Here is an 18,260-nt window from a genome sequence, read left to right as displayed (position 1 = left end):
ATGTTTGTCGGACTGTAACCGGTCTAAGACAATGGCGATTCTGTCGGACAACAATAGGTGGAAATGCAGCTGCCGACCGGTGTGTGCGCAATTCATCCACAGATGAGCCACATGAGGAGTTTCAGAGAGAAAAGGAAGCAGCAGGGAAAATGGAAGCATTTTCTTCCACATTGTTGACACCTCATTGCTTTTCACATTTCATTCATTCTCTTTCACTGTTTTCTCACTCCCTCTCTCTGTCTCTCTCTCTCTCTCTCTCTCTCTCTCCCCGCTCAACCTGCTTATCTAAACTGGGCAGGGCTCAATATACTCACAGCACAGGGGGAGGGCCTTGTCTGCTTTCAATCAATAACCTCTGGAATTCAGAAATACAAGTAGGTCCTGTCCCTGGCAGGCTGTACCAAACTCTTGAGGGCGGGCTCCCAAGCACAGTCGACGAAAGCTTCATCCACTTCTCGCATTCTCTCTGTCTTCTTCCACAGGTCTGACTGTGTTCCAGGTCCATCACAATGGCCGATCACAGTTCTCCAGATTACTTCAGCTGCTCCCTGTGTCTGAACCTCCTCAGGGACCCCGTGGCGATTCCCTGTGGACACAGTTTCTGCATGGACTGCATCAGTGGCTACTGGAACGAGGCTGATTACACAGGGATTTACGTTTGTCCCCAGTGCAAGATCACATTCACCCAGAGGCCTGTGCTTCGCCCCAATGCCACTCTGAACATGGTGGCTGAGAAGATCAAAAAGAGCGGTCTGAACCTCAACCTCAACACGTCCCAGGGGAATATCTACGCTGGACCTACTGATGTCCCCTGTGACTTCTGTTCTGGGAAGAAGTTAAAGGCTGTTAAGTCCTGTCTGAACTGTCTGGCGTCCTATTGTGAGAAGCACCTGAAGCCTCACTATGAGTCAGCCACATTTAAGAGGCACAAGCTGGTGGACGAGCTGGGAAACCTGGACAGGAAGATCTGCCCGCAGCACCAGAAGTCCCTGGAGCTGTTCTGTCGGACAGACCAGATGTGTATCTGTGCTATCTGCACAGTCAGTGAACACAGGGGCCATGACATCGTCTCTGCTGAGGCAGAGAGGGGTGAGAAACAGGTAAGAAAATCCGGCTGTCTCTGCTGGTGACTTCTTCTTTTAATAGACTCAACATTCAAAGGCAAAGGGATATTAGTAGTAGTAGTATTATTGTTAATCACTTTCTGTCAGCCTCTCAGAGACAGATATACTTAGCTGCATGGGAGAGACCACAAGCTGAAGTCCTTGACATGTCAGAAATAATAAAGCAAACAGAGTGTTTTGACCAACTCCTGCTGCTGTGCTACAAGTGGTAGTTGGACTTTGACCCATTTCACCAGTGCTATCAGCTAGCCCTGGCATTCACCGCCAAAACAAATCCAGCTCTCTGATTAGCTGCGTGCATGAAGGATGGGGGAGTGTTGTTTTTTTTTGTTATCTCCCCTGAGAGCTGCTTTTCACAGAATGTGGTGTTCCAGCAGTGAGATAGATACACAGAAACTGTCCACTTTCCTCTGCTGCTCTGACTCTCACCTGTGGGAGTGGGTCTGTACTGATACTGGACTGTCAGGGAGTCGACGCTTCCCACACCACATGATCAACAAGTGACAGTGTTGAAACCACATTCAAATGAATCAGCCTGTGAAACAATGTGGAATATATAGCACTGCCACCAGACACCGCAGTGTAAATCAGCTTTGTTGAGAGCAGTGGAGCATAGTGGTTTTACATGAATTATGCAGTGAGAGGTTTTTTATGGCAAGTATGAATACGAGCTGACATCTTTTAAGGGCCGGGAGAAGTCATAATTCATCCTGGTTGTTCTCTTTATAACATCAGAAGTCTGCTTTCTCTCATCCAAAGATTTACAGCCTGAATCTCACACATCTCTCTCCATCTCCCATTCTCTCCCCTCCCCCTTCTCATGCTCACCCCTCAGTCCCTTACACCCCCCCCCGAGATTCCCCACATTCCTCGAGCTTATCTTGAAGAATGGGTCGGTGGGCTTGAGTAAAAGCTGAATTAGAAGCCCTCTATTCTGCGTGTCAGTGCTGTGTGCACCTTGAAACATCTCTTTAAAAGTCGGCCAGGGGTAGATTCACATTCCTGACAGAATTCCACCAAAGCAGCAGCCCAGCTCCCTCCCTCTGAGATAAAAAGCTGGGTGTATTAAGCTGATTCTTTTTGAGTTGGGTTTATTAGACATGCCAAAGGGCCTCCCCAGATATTTCTTGATGAAAAAGAATGTTTGCACTGATCCAACAAATATCAAGCTCTATTAGACATAATTCAGCTATGTTTGATTTAATAAAAGTGAATCAACAATTTGTAGCACTGCATAATTCTGTAACCTAAAACAAAAACAGTGAAACAGATGGTTGACTAACACTCCTTTATTCTGCAGAAACTGTTGGGAGTCTCCCAAGCTGAGATTAGACAGAAATGCCAGGAGAGGGTGAAGGAGTTGGAGGAGCTGAAGACATCAGTTGATTCACTGAAGGTGAGAACATTTTGTTAAAAACATTCTGTTTCTTTCTGCAAATCAGCTGCATCTGATTAAAGCAGGAGAGTGCACCTGACTTCAGGCATTTAGATGTAGGCAACAGGGCTTTTTAGGTCAATGTCAAAGTCAATTTGCCTGGTTTAGCTTCATCATGAACACACACCCTGTGTATTCTGTGCAGAATTCAGCCCAGAGAGCCATGGTGGAGAGCCAGAAGATGTTTGAGGACATGATCCGCTCCATTGACAGGATGAAGTCTGAAGTGAGCAAGCTGATCGGCATCAACGAGAAGGCTGCTTTCAACCAGGCCGAGGCTTTGATCGAGCGACTGGAGCAGGAGATCGACGAGCTGAAGAAGAAGGAGACGGGGCTCAAGCAGCTGTACAGCACGGAGGACCACATCCACTTTTTGCAGGTGACATGAATAATGACATGAATTAACATTTTTAGAAGCGATACAACTGGAGTTGAGGTTTAAGGTGCTGTGGTTCACTGTTGGTCTCATACAGTGCACCTATATGACAACACTGTGAATTCTGTTTTTTGAATTTGAGTAAGCCAAACATTAGTCAGTGTTTCACAGTTTTTTGATAGATGGATAGATGATAAGATGTAAACGATGTATACAATTTGGAATATGTGGATTCACTCTCAAGTGAAGCGCTATGATAAGAATAACTAATATCATAGACTTTATTTACCACAAAAGTTCAATAGTACTTACATAAAATGTAACGTATATAGATATGAATGCATAATATACATATACATTACAGTTAATTTCACAGAAGGACAGGCTGGTGCCCAATTTGCCCAAATCTGCATGTTTTTGGGAGGATTTCATTTCTTATTATGCCGTCATGATCCTCATAATTATTTGAGTTATTACAAGTGCAAAGTATGGTGCATTAAATATCACCATCAGTGTTTAGATATAGCCTTCAGTATGTTTATGGCTCCTGATCCAGTATTATTCATGTTCATCAATGTTCGCCTTTCTTTCCCCTCAGAACTTTAACTACCTTTGCACTCCCACCGATGACGGCTTCATTCCTAAAGTTACTGTAAACCCCGACTTTTCCTTTGGCGCTGTGAGGAAAGCTGTGGCCGAGATTAAGGATCGCCTGGAAGAGTTTGGCAGAGAGGAGCTGCTCAAGATCTCCAAGTCAGGTCTGAACTTACCAGCAGAAACACACCACTTTTACATCACAGGCATTAAATATAAACAGCCTGTGTGTGCTAAATATGAATGTCAAATGTCTTACAGTGAGTGAGGTTCCAGTCTACACCACAGAAAGTCGAACACTGGAAAGAAGGAGCAGAGGTGAGCACTAACACGTCCTATGGCAATACAAAACTGGAGGAGGTAAATGATTGTCCATGTTGACAGTGCAGTCATCCTCAGGTGTTGCATGAAAACCACACAGCACTTGCATCATACATTCCTCTGTTACAAACTAAAATAACTATGACAAAAGAATTGAAGGCATGTGGGTGTGTGTTCAGTTCGATCTAATCAGTGCTTCCTCCTCTGCAGGCAAAGAAATGATCGTGAACAACCTTCCTCCTTCAGAGCCAAGGACCAGAGCAGATTTTGTGAAATGTAAGTGCATTACTGGGAGGAGTGACAATATTGGTCAATTTATTTACAAGATAAACACAGTGAAAATGGTTTTATTCCTCTCCCTCCTAGACTTCTGCCAACTCAAACTGGACCCGATCACCGCCTACAAGGAGCTGTTCATCTCTGAAAGCAGCAGAAAGGTCATCCGCACCCGGGACCTGCAGCCATACGGAGAGAGCCCAGAGCGGTTTGACAGCTTTGCTCAGGTGCTGTGCCGGGAGGCTCTCTCTGGAGGCCGCTTCTACTGGGAGATAGAGTGGAATGGAGAGTTCTCCATCGGAGTGGCGTACAAGAGCATCAGCAGAAAGGGCAAAGGCTCGCTGTGTCTCCTGGGTTACAACGACAAATCCTGGAGTCTCCTTTGTTCCGATACAGGTTACTCCGCCTGGCACAACAGGGTGGACAAATCTGTCAGCGGGCCGCACTCCCCGAGAATCGGTGTTTACCTGGATCACAGTGCAGGTGTCCTGGCATTTTACAGCATAGGCAACAGCATGACCCTGCTGTACAGGTTTGAGACCACATTTGTGGAGCCCCTCTATCCAGGCTTTGGAGTTGGAACCTCAGTCAAGATCTGCAATGTCAAGTGATTGTCAATATTTGAGCTGTCATTCGAAAATCTCTAAATATCCGCCACTTGTTTCTTACACTAAATGGAAATGCTTTTGGGATATATATTTTTGCTATATTGTAAAATTGTACCAAACCACATAACTTAACTTTTTTGCTATTTTTTTTAAAGAAGCCTTCTAATGGTGTATATATATATATATATGCCCTGCACATCATATATCACATGTTACGTTCTGCTGTCAAATCATACAGTAATGTTAGTTTTCGAAAAAGCTAAGTGAAATGGATAACTGCGTCATGATCGCACTAGTTGAAAATGAAGAAAAGTATTAAGCATCTGACATTAAAGTCTGGATAATATTATAACATGTCACGTGTATGTAATAAATGTCTAAGTCTCAAGTTCTAATTCTCACGGAATTGTAATGATGTACTTATTGTTCAAAACGACTGTACCCTTGTGATAACCCAAGGTATATTTACTGATGTCATGATGCTGTAGGCCACTATTACTGAATACTACATGTAAAATATATCAAACAAACGTATTTCAACTACGTTCATATTGGTGCATTAACAGGTATTAGCATGGTTTCACTACATTCAGAATATTTCATTGTCATTTCATTTTGTCATGTTTTGATATTATCTAACATGTTTTTTTTTCACCCTGAACTAACTTTTATTTAATTTTGTGTATGTTTACTCATAATGGCCAACCAGATCATAACCATTACCCATAAAAATCTTGTTTTGTAACAAAATGATTCATTTATTGTTCAAAATAAAGAGCGACATGAATTAATGGATTGTTGATTTCGATATTTGTTTTTAAACAAGAACATATAGATATTTTATATAGTTAGTTATAGTTTTATACATGTATTTCATTTCAGTCGGTAAGTCAGTTTGTGAACCACCCCTTTATAAGCACATGACTATGAATCAGCAAACTACCTTTCCTGAAATACGTTGAAGTACACTGTTCGAAACCTTGTTTAACATTGACAGTGCTCATGGCTCCCGCTGTTGGTTTATTATGGACATTGATATTCACATTCAGTATGTGTTTACACCACAAATTTGCAGGTCAGAGATATTCCATACTTGTCCATACCCAAACAGAACAAACCATTACATATCCAAATGTACAAGATTTAGTGGTGGGTATTGACATCCAGATATTAATTTACTGTAATAAAATGGTCATCAAAAGCAGAACTCCATATCAGTTCATAAGGAAAGATTATGCAGTCAGGAAAATTGAGGACTATGATTACATCTGTAATATGTAATATGTAATTATCAGTAATAGTTGATGATCACATTAATTACCGACAGGCCTTCATAATACCAGGTTATGAACTCCTCATAGTAAGAAAAGCACAGCAGTTAATAACATTGACTTTCTTCTGAGGTTTATCCAGTATGTATAATGGGCTATATTGATTACCGACATTTTAATAAATACAAACTGGTAAACGTATGTGGCTGTTTGCTCCGGTCACAAGTCACAACCAATCCTTATTACAGAGAAAGCATTGAGTCAGAGAATATGTTTTTTTTTCAACATACATCCATTTATTATATACCAGGATTGTTGCTGGAAGTTGAACATATAACGCTCAAGAAAAAGAAAGCATGACGGTCCAAAATTCAAACGTTGTAGCCAACAAGGCCTCCTTTGCCAATGCACTCGCCGATGTAGAACCACATCAACACTTCGGTGGCGACCAGTCCATTCCTGAGAGCGTCCTGTGAGAAATTACATATGTATTGGTATTTCTCATTTACATAACATATAGCTACTTGCCAAGTTATTTTTTAACCATCCATTAAAGATGGACAAATATCCATCTATAAATTATTCGCATATCTCTCGAATCGATGGTCCGATTAATTTCAAACTTGACAGGTGTCTCGCATCAGACGACACAATGTGACACAAAAACACACAAAAAAGATGTTACTGAACATTTGTACACAGTTTGTCTAAAACACTTGAACACACCTTCACTGTGGTTTGACCGAGACGTCCTGTCTGGAAACCCTTGATGAGGTCTTTGGCTCCCTCAATGGCCTTGGGGATTTCAGCAGGGCTAGGTGGCACAAGTTCAACACGGGCGTAATGCCAGAAGGTTGCTAGCCGAGGTTTGGAGTAGGTGACAGCGGCTAGAGAAGAAATAACAATGTGAATACTGACAGCAGCATATTAAGATAACATAAATAAATGAATTAAAACAATCGCCAACATAGAATCATTTGTTTTTATGAGTTTTACGTTTGTCTTACGATGCTATTAAGTTGCTGATTGCCGCAAACCAGAATGTTATTGAATAGGAATATGACTCCCTATCTGCACTGTACTACTCTATTACTATTTAGCATTGAGCTCCTTCAGCATTAGCTGTTTAGCTACATGGCTAATGTTCAATGAGTGCATCCAACACAAATAGTGGGATAGCAAACCATACCAGACAGAATCTTCCGACAGTTTTCATGCTCAAATGTAGTTTTGCACATTTCTACTACAGACATTGAGCAAACACCGAGTCCACTTCATTTAGTTTGTGACCAGGTCACGGTGAAACTGACAGCGTCGGCCTCGCTACATTAAGTAGTAGGAGATTACACAAAACCTCCGTCACAATTTTTTATTACTAGACGCATTGGAAGGACTGTGTCATTATACAACAAAATCAACTCACCGCCGACCATTGTCGGTACTTTAGCGACCAGCCTTTGCACTGCCTGGGCCATGTTGAAGTATTTGTCGATGCTAACCGCTCCTGCTGTTCCTGCTAGCCGACTGAATGTCACCCCCAGAAGGACCCAATCATGTAGCTAGCTGACCACACCACTGCCTGTACAGAAACATCCTAGCCGGGGTTTATTATGTACAGTTAGTTCGCATTTAAATGTCACGTTAACGGCCTTTTAACATTTCCACGACTTAAATATAATTCCATTTATACTTTCCTTAAACCATTCAACCATACACTTTATGTATATAAAACAGTTGAAAGCTAATTAAAGGTTACCTGCTGATGCACAAGCCACAGTTTTGTCATGCGGCCAGCAGAGGGTGCAGTGAGCCATATTACAGAAACTATTATGGGATAATCATGACTAAATACATTGGAGAAATGTGTCTGTTATTTAGTATAACATTCTATCACAGCATATAGGATTTAATATTGACTTGATGCCATTATTTTTTCCTAGTCTAAAGGACAAAGGAGGTTACCCAGATTTCCTCTCAACATTGTACCAATACAACAGTTTTTTTTATTGTGATGATGTAATTGTGAATGATATGTTTATTTTTCTGTTTTTTTATGTGCAGTGTTCTTTTTGAAGGTTTGTCGCCTCCCACATGATTCCTATTGTGACCCACTGAAGTCACCACCACCTGTATTCACTCAGTCATGATTGGATGATGCCCCTCTCGAAGTTTTTGGAAAAGTTTGGTTGATGGTTGTTGACCTTTTTGCCCTTCAAGGTCAAAATTAGTTGGCGGTTAATTTCCCTGTACTGCGTATTAAACCATTCTCAAGTATTTTTGTTCCTGCTCCATACAAGAGTGCCTGAAGTTTATATTGTACTTCAAGAGCACCATCTTGAGTCGGACAAGCAAAACACTGCCTTTTTCCCACATACATTGGATTTTCACCAAGAGGATTATGAGAGCGATTCAAGGTAAACTACAGCTTTAAGGTCATGTCTGTTTATGCCTGTGCCAAAAACACACATTCTCATGGACATCACCACTTTTATGATGAGCAAACATTTATTTCATTTGTATCATGTACTTGAAACACACACCCAACAAAATACATTTATCCTGTATACTTTACATCCTGTATTACTCATACAGAATATCAATTTTAAAACCTAAAGAAAACAATTCCTTTGCTTTTTCTGTCTGTTGTTTGTCTTAAACAAATTGAGATTATAGTTCTGCAATTCATTTATTCTGCATTCTGACACTGTTATATTTGTTCCCTTTCGTCTTTTGGATTTCTTTTCGCCGCGATAATGTGATCGTCCAGGTTGGAAAATCTTCAGGATGATGCGTCTTGGTTGATCACACTTGGTTGGTCCTGCTAAGATAAAAGTATAAGACAACATGGTTAAGAAAGTGGCTGCTATTAAAGTGATAAATGTAGGTTCCAGTATTTCATGCACCTCACTGACATGTCTGGAGTCAGTCTGCTTCGTCTTGTGATAGCTTATCTTATCCATGACTGTTAAGGAAAGAAAATGTCCTCCATCTTTCACAAGCATAATAACATCTTCTAGATGTTTTTCCTCCACGTTTTGGCCGTTCACTTCTATCACCACGTCTCCCACAAGCAGTCCTGCCCTCTGCCCCGAGCCACCAAAAGCCACCTATGGGAGAAAATGATTGTCAAAGTAATACTACAGTATACTGCGCTGTGTGCTTAAGTGATAAAGTTATTTTAAGCTGTGGAACGATCACCCACCTGGCTGACAAAGATCCCAGGACTCTGTGGGACACAACCCAGAGTGAAGCCAAACCCTGAAGGTCCTTTGCAAAGAGAGCAGAGTCTGGGCTTACATGAGCCATCTGTTTCCCTCTGGGAAGACGTCTCTTCTTCCTCACAGAAGAGAAGAGGTGACAGACCAAACTGCAGAAATATTAAAAAACAAACACTGATCTTTGTCGAGATAATGACTATGTTTACATGTTGACTTATATGACTTATGATTAGTAGTAGTAGTAGTAGTAATGATGAGTAATGATGCAGATGTTGTGGAGCGAGCTAATGTAAGACCATACATCTCAGACTCTCTTTTATCCCAAGATGGTTAAATCAGTCATGCACAGAGGTGGAAAGTAACGAAATACATTTACTCAAGTTACTGTATTGAATACTTTTTATGTGTATAAATCCTATCCGTTACTGAGTAAAAATAAAAATTCAGCACTATGAAGACAAATTAACTACTTTTTACTTCTACTTGAGTACATTTTCAGATGAGTAATATTTCATCAAAGTATTGGTACTTTTACTTGAGTACAATATTTTAGTACTTTTTCCACCTCTGGTCATGCATCACAATAAACACTCTCAAGTTAGTATGGCACTTTATTCTTGCACATTTTGCACTGTGGTTGCTGGTTTTAATGACTTGTTTTCCTGGTTTTAATGTATTCTATACTTGCATTACATTCATTCTGTGATGTCTGAAGTATACAGTATGTGCTTTGTTTGCTGTGAACCACTTTTGCCCAAGAAGAACTATGTCCCTGTAAGGACAACAAAGTGTTTGGTATGTGTGCTAAACTACCAACCTGTGTGTAAAACTCCAGGCCCTGGGCAGTGATGGTGGTGAGGGAAACCTGTCGTCCGCTCTCTATCACTCTGTTCACAACGTCTTCATGGGTCAGTGTCTCCGCCAACTCTCCGTTAATCTCCAGCAGCAGGTCTCCATCCTGCATGCCTGCCCGTTCTGCCGGGCTGTCTCTGTCCATTTCACGTAGAACGTGGTCTAAAAAACACACCAAAATGATTTTAAAAGACTTGGAATGTTTGTCTTTTTACCTTTTTTTTTTTATTATTGTCTCTCACGTGTGCGTCCTGATGTTCTCTCCAGACGAAGGACGAAGCCATAGCCATCAGGCCCAGAGACCAGGTGGAGTTTTCTGGCCCTAAAAGGCAGCTCGTGTGGAACAGCCATGCTGGTTAGAATCGGCATCTTGTGTTGCAGGTAGTTCTTCTCACTCTCACTGTCGATCACGAGGATGGTGATGGGATTGCTGCATTTTTTCATCTACAGAAAAACTGTTCATCAGTCTGAATATACAGAATATTGTGTTTGAATATAGATCACTTCATCTCCTGACACCTAAAACACCATTACATGCCTAAAAAGCATGTACTGTCTCTCAGTTGACATAAAAGCCTTTGATAAATGAGATGAATGAATAAATTGCTTTTTTAACATTTAATGAGGCATGGTTTTATTTAAAGGTGCCATATGTAAGAATGTGGCCAAAAATGGTTTCTACATTCAAATTTAAAATACACAGGTCTTTTAGGTTTCGTTTTCTGACGTAACTGGCAACCCGTGGTTGCTCGGCAGCTGAGACTCTACTGACTGCAATGATTGGTAGATGGCGGTAGGTGGCGCCACATGACAAAACATGATTTCAAAACATAAACATGATTTACAGCCTGCAAAATATTTTTTTAATGCAAATATTTTGGCTGTACTGTTGTTGTTGGTGAGTTCAGTTTGTTATATGAACATTATTCCTGAGTCTCTGTGACATATTAGGAGGATTTTATGGCCAGTTGCTTTAGATTTATTACATAATGCACCTTTAAAAATACTTAATTATAACAAAACCATTTTAATAGAATTCTTCTAAAGGTGACGGGTTGACTATGTACCATCCTGTTGAGTGCAGAGGGTGAAAGGTCAGACAATGTCGCTCCGTTCATCCACACCAGACGATCTCCCTTACGCACCCCTGCCTTCTCAGCTGCTCCTCCTGTCACCAGACTCACAGAGAAGTGGCCTTTTTCTCCTGCAGGGCGAAAACAGGAGGAGCGACTGAAAATCATCTTCCTCGATCACCTTTAATCCATCGAGTTTACTGTGATTGCCACAGGAAGCATTACCTTCCACAGGTGTGAAGCTCAAGCCCAGTCCTGAGACGGGATGACTGGTGATGTGGCAAAGTCTTGGTGGTTTGGTGGCTTTACCCTTGTGAGCTCTGGCCAGATCTCTGAGGTCATGACCTTGTGACACAGCCTCCTCATATGCCTCCTCATTCAGCACTAGTAAACACAAGTGGTGTCCACTTAGCTTTATCTTCCTGGACACCTTTTTTATAAATGAGAAACACAGTAAATCCACTAAGAATCCAGTATGTAGCTCTTTCCATTCAATAATGTCTGAAACTCATCTTACCTCAGGATGGGGAAGATCATTCACAAAGCAGTTGTTGACTTCCAGAAGCCGGTCTCCATCTTGAAGGCCACTGTACCCAGCCACTCCAACAGGCACCACATTTCTGATGATATGACCCTGGTGCCCTTTCTCCACTCTCAAATGAAATCCGTAGGATTCCCTTTCCTCACGTTTTAGGACACACAGACGTGGACTCGGTGTCGGTGCAGATTCTGATCAGGAGGAAACAGAAAAGTGCTTTTCTATACGGAGAAGACTTTCCTCATGTTTGGATGGATGTAGTTAGAACTGTGTTATAACAGATACCTGCATCATCTGTGATGACCATCACAGGGTTGTCTATTCCCTCTTTTGGATTAAATGAAAATTTTCTGCAGAGGAGATGAGAGACTTTGAACCTTAAGTCACAACTGACATTTAGATTTCATTAACTGGTAAACTTTGTAAACAAAGTACACGATCCAATATTCATGGTCCTCTAAAGCTAAACTGACACTTCAGACAGGAAATTCTTATTTTTCTAAATTCGGAATATATTATATTAAATGCACATCATGCTAATAACAACATCATTTATCTGTTGGCCTTATCTTGATGTTATCAGATGTTTCTACTACAAAAGATAAAACATTAGGTCACATAATGAGTTGTTTATAGTATGAGGTTTTTGTCAAATGTGGTGGACCAAATGTTTTTGTTTTTAAAAAAAAAAAAATTATTTTAAAAATTCCAAAAACTTTTTTAAATTTTGGACCAAAATGTTTTGTCCAAACAATGTCGAAATTTTGGACAACATAGTATAGTATGACGTTTTTGTAAAATAAATTCCAAAAAGTTGTTTTTTTTAATTCCAAAAAGTTTTTTACATTTTGGACCAACATTTTTTTTCCAAAAAATGTAAAAATTTTGGACGACATAATATAGTATGACGTTTTTGTCAAATGTTGGACCAACATTTTTTTCCATACATTTTTTCAAATTTTGGAAGACAATATAGTATGACGTTTTTGTCAAATTTTAACATAAACACTGTAACTTTTGCAGTAGAACACTTTTCACTTTTAGAATTGAAATTACATTAATTTTAATTGGTGCAAACAATTAAATAAAAGCAAACTTACTCGGTCAACCCAATGATTTTCACCAAACCTTGAAAACAGAAATCATATTAGGTTAATGGCATGAATGCACACTTCTGTACCTTCACTTGTACCCACACCAAATTTAGCAGAATAGCAACACAAACTATACACAATGAATCAACATATTTTAATCTGAATTTACAGCTGTGTGGACATCTGTGTGTAGATTTGTCTTTCTCTTAACTGAGACTGTGAGCTGAGAGCAGTGGATCACTATCCCCTATCTGTTGACTATCAGCAGAAGAATTGTAAAACTAGGTTTGACTTTATGTGATTACCTTTAGTCTTTGGCCTCACTAAAGGGGGAGGGAAATCAACTTTAACACCTTTTAAAGTTGTGACAAAAAATATGGCAGCGAATCAGAGTTAGATACACTCTTAGAAATAAGGGTTCCAAAAGGGTCCTTTTACAAGGGCTGAGGTTCTACCTGGAACCATTTGCTTCAACATAGCAAAAGTTATTATATTAACAAAAAAAAGCTTGAACAAAATGTATATATGTATATATATATATATGTATATATACATATATATATATAATGAATTCATGATTAACTTGTTGTTAATGAGTCTCTCCATCATGGGACAGTTTACACACCATCAACCATCACTGTGTCCTTCACTGTGTGAAACTGCTTATCTGTGTTTATTCGTCATGTCACTGAGTCCTTGCTGCTTTGATACAGGACCAATGAAATCAAAACACATGGTTGAGTGATCGGCACACACGCGCACACACACACACACACACACACACACACACACACACACACACACACACACACACACACACACACACACACACACACACACACACACACACACACACACACACACACATTCTTGTACTTGCCACATACTGAGGACCAGCATTTCCACTTTATAAATCAACACAATACTACTGGGACCTTATCGCAATAAAAATAGCACACCATAGAGACTGTCAAAATATCGCAATAAATATTGAACCATAGACTCTCAAAATATTGTAATAAATATTGTACCATTGACTCTCAAAATATCGCAATAAATATCGTACCATAGAGACTGTCAAAATATCGCAATATATATTGTACCAGAGACTCTCAAAATATCGCAATAAATATCGAACCATAGAAACTTTCAAAATATTGTAATACATATCGTACCATAGACTCTCAAAGTATCGCAATATATATTGTACCATAGAGACTCTCAAAATATTTCAATAAATATCGTACCAGAGACTCTCAAAATATCGCAATAAATATCATACCATATACTCTCAAAATATCGCAATAAATATCGAACCATAGAAACTTTCAAAATATCGCAATAAATATCGTACATAGACTCTCAAAATATCGCAATATATATTGTGCCATAGAGACTCAAAATATCGCAATATATATTGTGCCATAGAGACTCTCAAAATATCGCAATAAATATCGTACCAGAGACTCTCAAAATATCGTAATAAATATCGTACATAGACTCAAAATATCGCAATATAAATCGTACCATAGAGACTGTGAGGACCTTAATTAAACACAGACTACAGCATGTTTACGACCTAAGGAAGTGATTTCAATGAAAACAAAGTGAGGACTGGCCAAAATGTCCTCACTTCGTAAAAATGACCTCACTTTGTTGTTTTAAAACCCTCACTGGTCCTCAGTATGCCACAAGTACAAGAACACACACACACACACACACACACACACACACACACACACACACACACACACACACACACACACACACACACACACACACACACACACACACACACACACACACACACACACACACACACACACACGTTGTCCTCTCAGGACTCTGCATAGACTTCCATTGATTTTTACATCCTAACTAAAGTCTAATCCCTAACCTCCACAACCAGTTAATGACTAACCCTAACCTTAACCTAACCCCAATTCAATCTTAGCCCTAAACTTAACCAGTTCCTGCAGAAATGAGGTTCTGCCTCATTAGGACGAGGACTGCTGGTCCAGAAAAGGTCATACAAGGTCATTAATAAGCCTACACACAGAGAGGGAGAGAGAGAGAAATCTTAGCCATTTCATAATTTCACATCTATGTGGCCGAGCAGCTTCCTCTCCTCAACAGCCTATATACCACAGGCACTAATGGATCACTGTTTGCTTTTGCATGCCATAAACCTTCTTTTCAAAATGTCCTAGGACGCAGTGGTCCTCCAGACGCACACAAAGACAAACAACTGACGCTCAACATCTCTGTAAACTGCTGATTATCACAGTTTAAAAAGTGTCCTGGTGTTTTTTTTAACACAACCGGTGTAATTACATTTACGAATCCAAATTGCAGCACAGTGGAACATAAACACACACATATGAAAAGCACGGAACACGTTAAAGATTTAGATCTAATTACCTGAACTCGAGCTCATGTTGTGTCTCTTCCCCATCAGGTCAGCAGTCGGCGACAATGCGAGGGATGCAACAAATGGAGTTGCTCACAACCAAACATTTATTCTGACCACAGAGAGACTCCTCCCCATGAAGGGGGGCAACAAAATTAATGTTTAAACTGTGTGGGAAATGTATTATACACACCCTAACAAGACATTATGGACTGTTCCATCTCAATAAATCACTGTGTTTCTCACTGAGGAAAAAATTGCAACTATCTGTGAATATGTTGCTGTTCAAGGCCATGGCTTACCTCAACTGTGAGATTAAAGTGATGATATTAAGACCAAATATGTCAAAAGAGACACATTTTTCCGAGTGAAAGTTGAAGAAACCAGATAGTTGTGGTTTTAAACCTCTTTATTGACAGAAAACATAACATCGGAGGTAAAACATTCAAATCAGTGTCATCAAAGTGTGTTTGTGTAACATGGTTCAGTTTCAGGGTCTGCTGGTGTTGTTTGTGCGGTTTCACGGTCATACCCCATACGGAGCCATCGAGGAAATGTGAAAAGATCCATAAACCATCAAAAATTTAATATAATAACGTAAAATTCACACCACTGCCACATCACATTCACATTCTAATTTACTGCATTTGACTTGGATTAGGAAGAGATCAAGAGGATGAACAATTATTTCAGCCACCTATAACACTTTGAACACTTAAACGCTTAAAATTAAGCCATGAATCGTGTTTTTAATTACACTAAAATACATTGATCATTTGACTTTGAACAATTTAACCAACTTGGCCAAGGTGAAGTCAGCAAATATGGCCACTAGATGGCAACAAAACCCAAATAAAAATGTCTGCACTGACAACAGCTGTATCATTTTACTGACATTTTGAACATAGCAAATAGAATTATTTTTGTTGTGAATTACTTTTGCTGTCACATTTATGACAACAAGACCTGTCAGTGGAGTTTCTTGGTCTAAAATGATGATATATTATTCGCTTGACCAGCATGTGTATTCATTCTTATGGGAGCAAAGGCCCACACAGTCAATTAGTAACTTCACCTCAGCTGCCATTCAAAGGTTAGGCTACGTTGCATGTCACTGGCACAGTACTTTTGAAAAATTAGTAGAAATATTGTCACGGTGAGACTTTACATCCTGCATTTTACTTCACGGTGTGATGCAGGACTTGTATTCATTTGTAAAATGACAAAAACATAAATAAAGACTTTGTGTATATTGTGTTAGTGTGGTCTAGAGAGGCAGTGGGGGTTTCTCTATGGGACTTTTCAGTCCTGGGTCTGGAGCCAAGCTTCCTGCCATCTGAGTCGGAATTGTTCCTGACGGGATCCTCCCAGCAACAGGAAGACACTGAGCTCCCATCTGTGCTTAAATCATCGCCAAAACACTGGACTGTAATAGTGACCAAAAACACTGCTGAGTAGAAAAGTTACCTTGCGTAAGCTTCATAGACAGCTGTTGTGTTGATCTCACTTTAGTGGTCACTGAGCATCAGTAGATGACCCTACAGGGATAAGGAACCTGGAGGAAGACCAAGCTGCAGAACCACCAGTGTTGCTTGTCATTTTGCATGAGCCTGAAGCTAATTTCAGCCTCATACCGACGGGCCTGCGCGGCTTCTGTGCAGAGAATCCGAAAGGCCACTCTTTCACCATGACACACATTGCTTCTCTGTGAGCGTCTGTCTTGTGTTTCCTTGCTCAGTGAATCCATGGCAACAGCAGCATGGAGTGGTTTATTAACATTGGAGGATAAAGCGGTAGAAGATGAATGAATGACTGAATTTTGACACACTTCCTCTCAGCCTCTGATTGAGAAACGCTTTGAGCAGCTTCAGTCAGCAGATCCTTCTGGACAGAATCATAGTCCAGATGTTGTTTCATGTTGCAGAAATCTCCCTGATACATGGAGTAACGTAAGAACCAAACCTAAAGTACTAAAGCATGCTGTGAAGAAATCCAGTGATGATATGATGATGTGTAATGATTCTCTGTCAGCAATTAAAGACTGATGTTATATTCCGGATTGTGCAAGACTGATTTACTTGTTCATGTGTCATGTTTGTTCTTGTTCATGTTAAACATATAATTGCTTTGCTTAGAGTTCAGTTTTGGCATTGATTGTCAGTTGGCTGACATGATTTTTTTAATTTTAATAGTATTATTTAGTAGATTAACACCTATTATGGTGTCCCATGAATGAACTCTGTTTATATGTGGTGAACAAATTCCATGTACTAATTTACCTGAGATCACACTATTCGTCAGATGCAATTACTGCCGACTCAACAAAGTAAATATCTGCCAACAGTTCAGTTCATTTGAGAAACATCTTTTTTTTTTCCAGCAGCTTTACATTGAGCAACGACTACATCCTCTGCAAACTGTGGATGTAAGAAAAGAGGAAATGATCACTGGGGATCTCACCCCACCCATCACAAATTGCATGATGCTTACAAAAAAATCCTGCATCTATGAAGATAAAATTGTTTTATACATTCTAAAACATGCTCTAGAAATGTAATGAATAATAATAATATTTTATGCATTCTGACAAACGTGTGTCCCTATAAAATTGATCATTCTCAATATGTATTAATGGTATGACAAAAGAAAAATAATTAATATTATATTTAAGCACGTGTTGAGAGATCGAATTTTAATCTAATAATTGATGAGTATATTGTTGTGATTATATGAATAGATACGGTGTATCTGCGGAGTAATCCAATTGGCTGAGAGGAACAAGTGTACGAACACGTAGGAGTGACGTCAATTTACAAAGACGAATGATGTGGCAAAAATCATAGGGCGAATAGAACAAAATAGTTCCCCCCGTACATTTGTTTTATGATACTTTGTACGTTGGAGTCGTATGGGGCTGTTATGTATTTCACACAGAACATTAAATGTAGTAAATATGCCAAAGAACTGGCCGTTACACACGGCGCAGCTTATTTTGAAATAAGTGACACGGTATTCATCCGCCCTGTTGAGTGCACTTCCATTTCCGGGATGTTTTCTCTGCTGACCAGCC

General features: G+C 39.9%; 3 protein-coding genes across 3 annotated transcripts; 1 reads left to right on the top strand and 2 right to left on the bottom strand.

The window, feature by feature from the left end:
• Positions 1-494: 494 nt before the first annotated feature.
• Positions 495-5,454, top strand: ftr82 (finTRIM family, member 82). The gene is made up of 7 exons (XM_083885876.1): positions 495-1,100; positions 2,425-2,520; positions 2,705-2,938; positions 3,534-3,693; positions 3,791-3,847; positions 4,061-4,126; positions 4,217-5,454. Exons 1-7 carry the CDS (start codon positions 510-512, stop codon positions 4,735-4,737), a joined length of 1,725 nt encoding a protein of 574 aa, XP_083742002.1. The 5' UTR covers positions 495-509; the 3' UTR covers positions 4,738-5,454.
• Positions 5,455-6,285: 831 nt separating this feature from the next.
• atp5l (ATP synthase, H+ transporting, mitochondrial F0 complex, subunit g) lies at positions 6,286-7,548 on the bottom strand. The gene is made up of 3 exons (XM_083910535.1): positions 7,429-7,548; positions 6,732-6,892; positions 6,286-6,475 (listed from the first exon to the last, which is right to left on the bottom strand). Exons 1-3 carry the CDS (start codon positions 7,478-7,480, stop codon positions 6,377-6,379), a joined length of 312 nt encoding a protein of 103 aa, XP_083766661.1. The 5' UTR covers positions 7,481-7,548; the 3' UTR covers positions 6,286-6,376.
• Positions 7,549-8,784: 1,236 nt separating this feature from the next.
• On the bottom strand, positions 8,785-16,888 carry nherf4b (NHERF family PDZ scaffold protein 4b; the record flags this gene model as incomplete). The annotated part of the gene is made up of 12 exons (XM_083910560.1): positions 8,785-8,823; positions 8,918-9,112; positions 9,208-9,372; positions 10,041-10,237; positions 10,318-10,519; positions 11,143-11,279; positions 11,374-11,578; positions 11,666-11,877; positions 11,972-12,036; positions 12,787-12,814; positions 15,202-15,282; positions 16,825-16,888. 12 exons carry the CDS (start codon positions 16,886-16,888, stop codon positions 8,785-8,787), a joined length of 1,590 nt encoding a protein of 529 aa, XP_083766686.1.
• Positions 16,889-18,260: the final 1,372 nt, after the last annotated feature.

Source organism: Microchirus variegatus, assembly GCF_963457635.1.
Source record: "Microchirus variegatus genome assembly, chromosome: 2".
Classification (NCBI taxonomy): domain Eukaryota; kingdom Metazoa; phylum Chordata; class Actinopteri; order Pleuronectiformes; family Soleidae; genus Microchirus; species Microchirus variegatus.
Note: the sequence above shows the minus strand (reverse complement) of the source record. Positions and strands in the feature narration are given on the sequence as shown.

Excerpts from the sequence above, each read along its gene's own strand:
- atp5l (XM_083910535.1), bottom strand. The coding sequence starts at position 7,480 with ATGGCCCAGGCAGTGCAAAGGCTGGTCGCTAAAGTACCGACAATGGTC. Across the intron at positions 6,893-7,428 it reads AGTACCGACAATGGTCGGCG|CCGCTGTCACCTACTCCAAA; the intron begins GTGAGTTGATTT and ends TTTCTTCTCTAG. Across the intron at positions 6,476-6,731 it reads TCGGTCAAACCACAGTGAAG|GACGCTCTCAGGAATGGACT; the intron begins GTGTGTTCAAGT and ends AATTTCTCACAG.
- ftr82 (XM_083885876.1), top strand. The coding sequence starts at position 510 with ATGGCCGATCACAGTTCTCCAGATTACTTCAGCTGCTCCCTGTGTCTG. Across the intron at positions 1,101-2,424 it reads CAGAGAGGGGTGAGAAACAG|AAACTGTTGGGAGTCTCCCA; the intron begins GTAAGAAAATCC and ends TTTATTCTGCAG. Across the intron at positions 2,939-3,533 it reads ACCACATCCACTTTTTGCAG|AACTTTAACTACCTTTGCAC; the intron begins GTGACATGAATA and ends CTTTCCCCTCAG.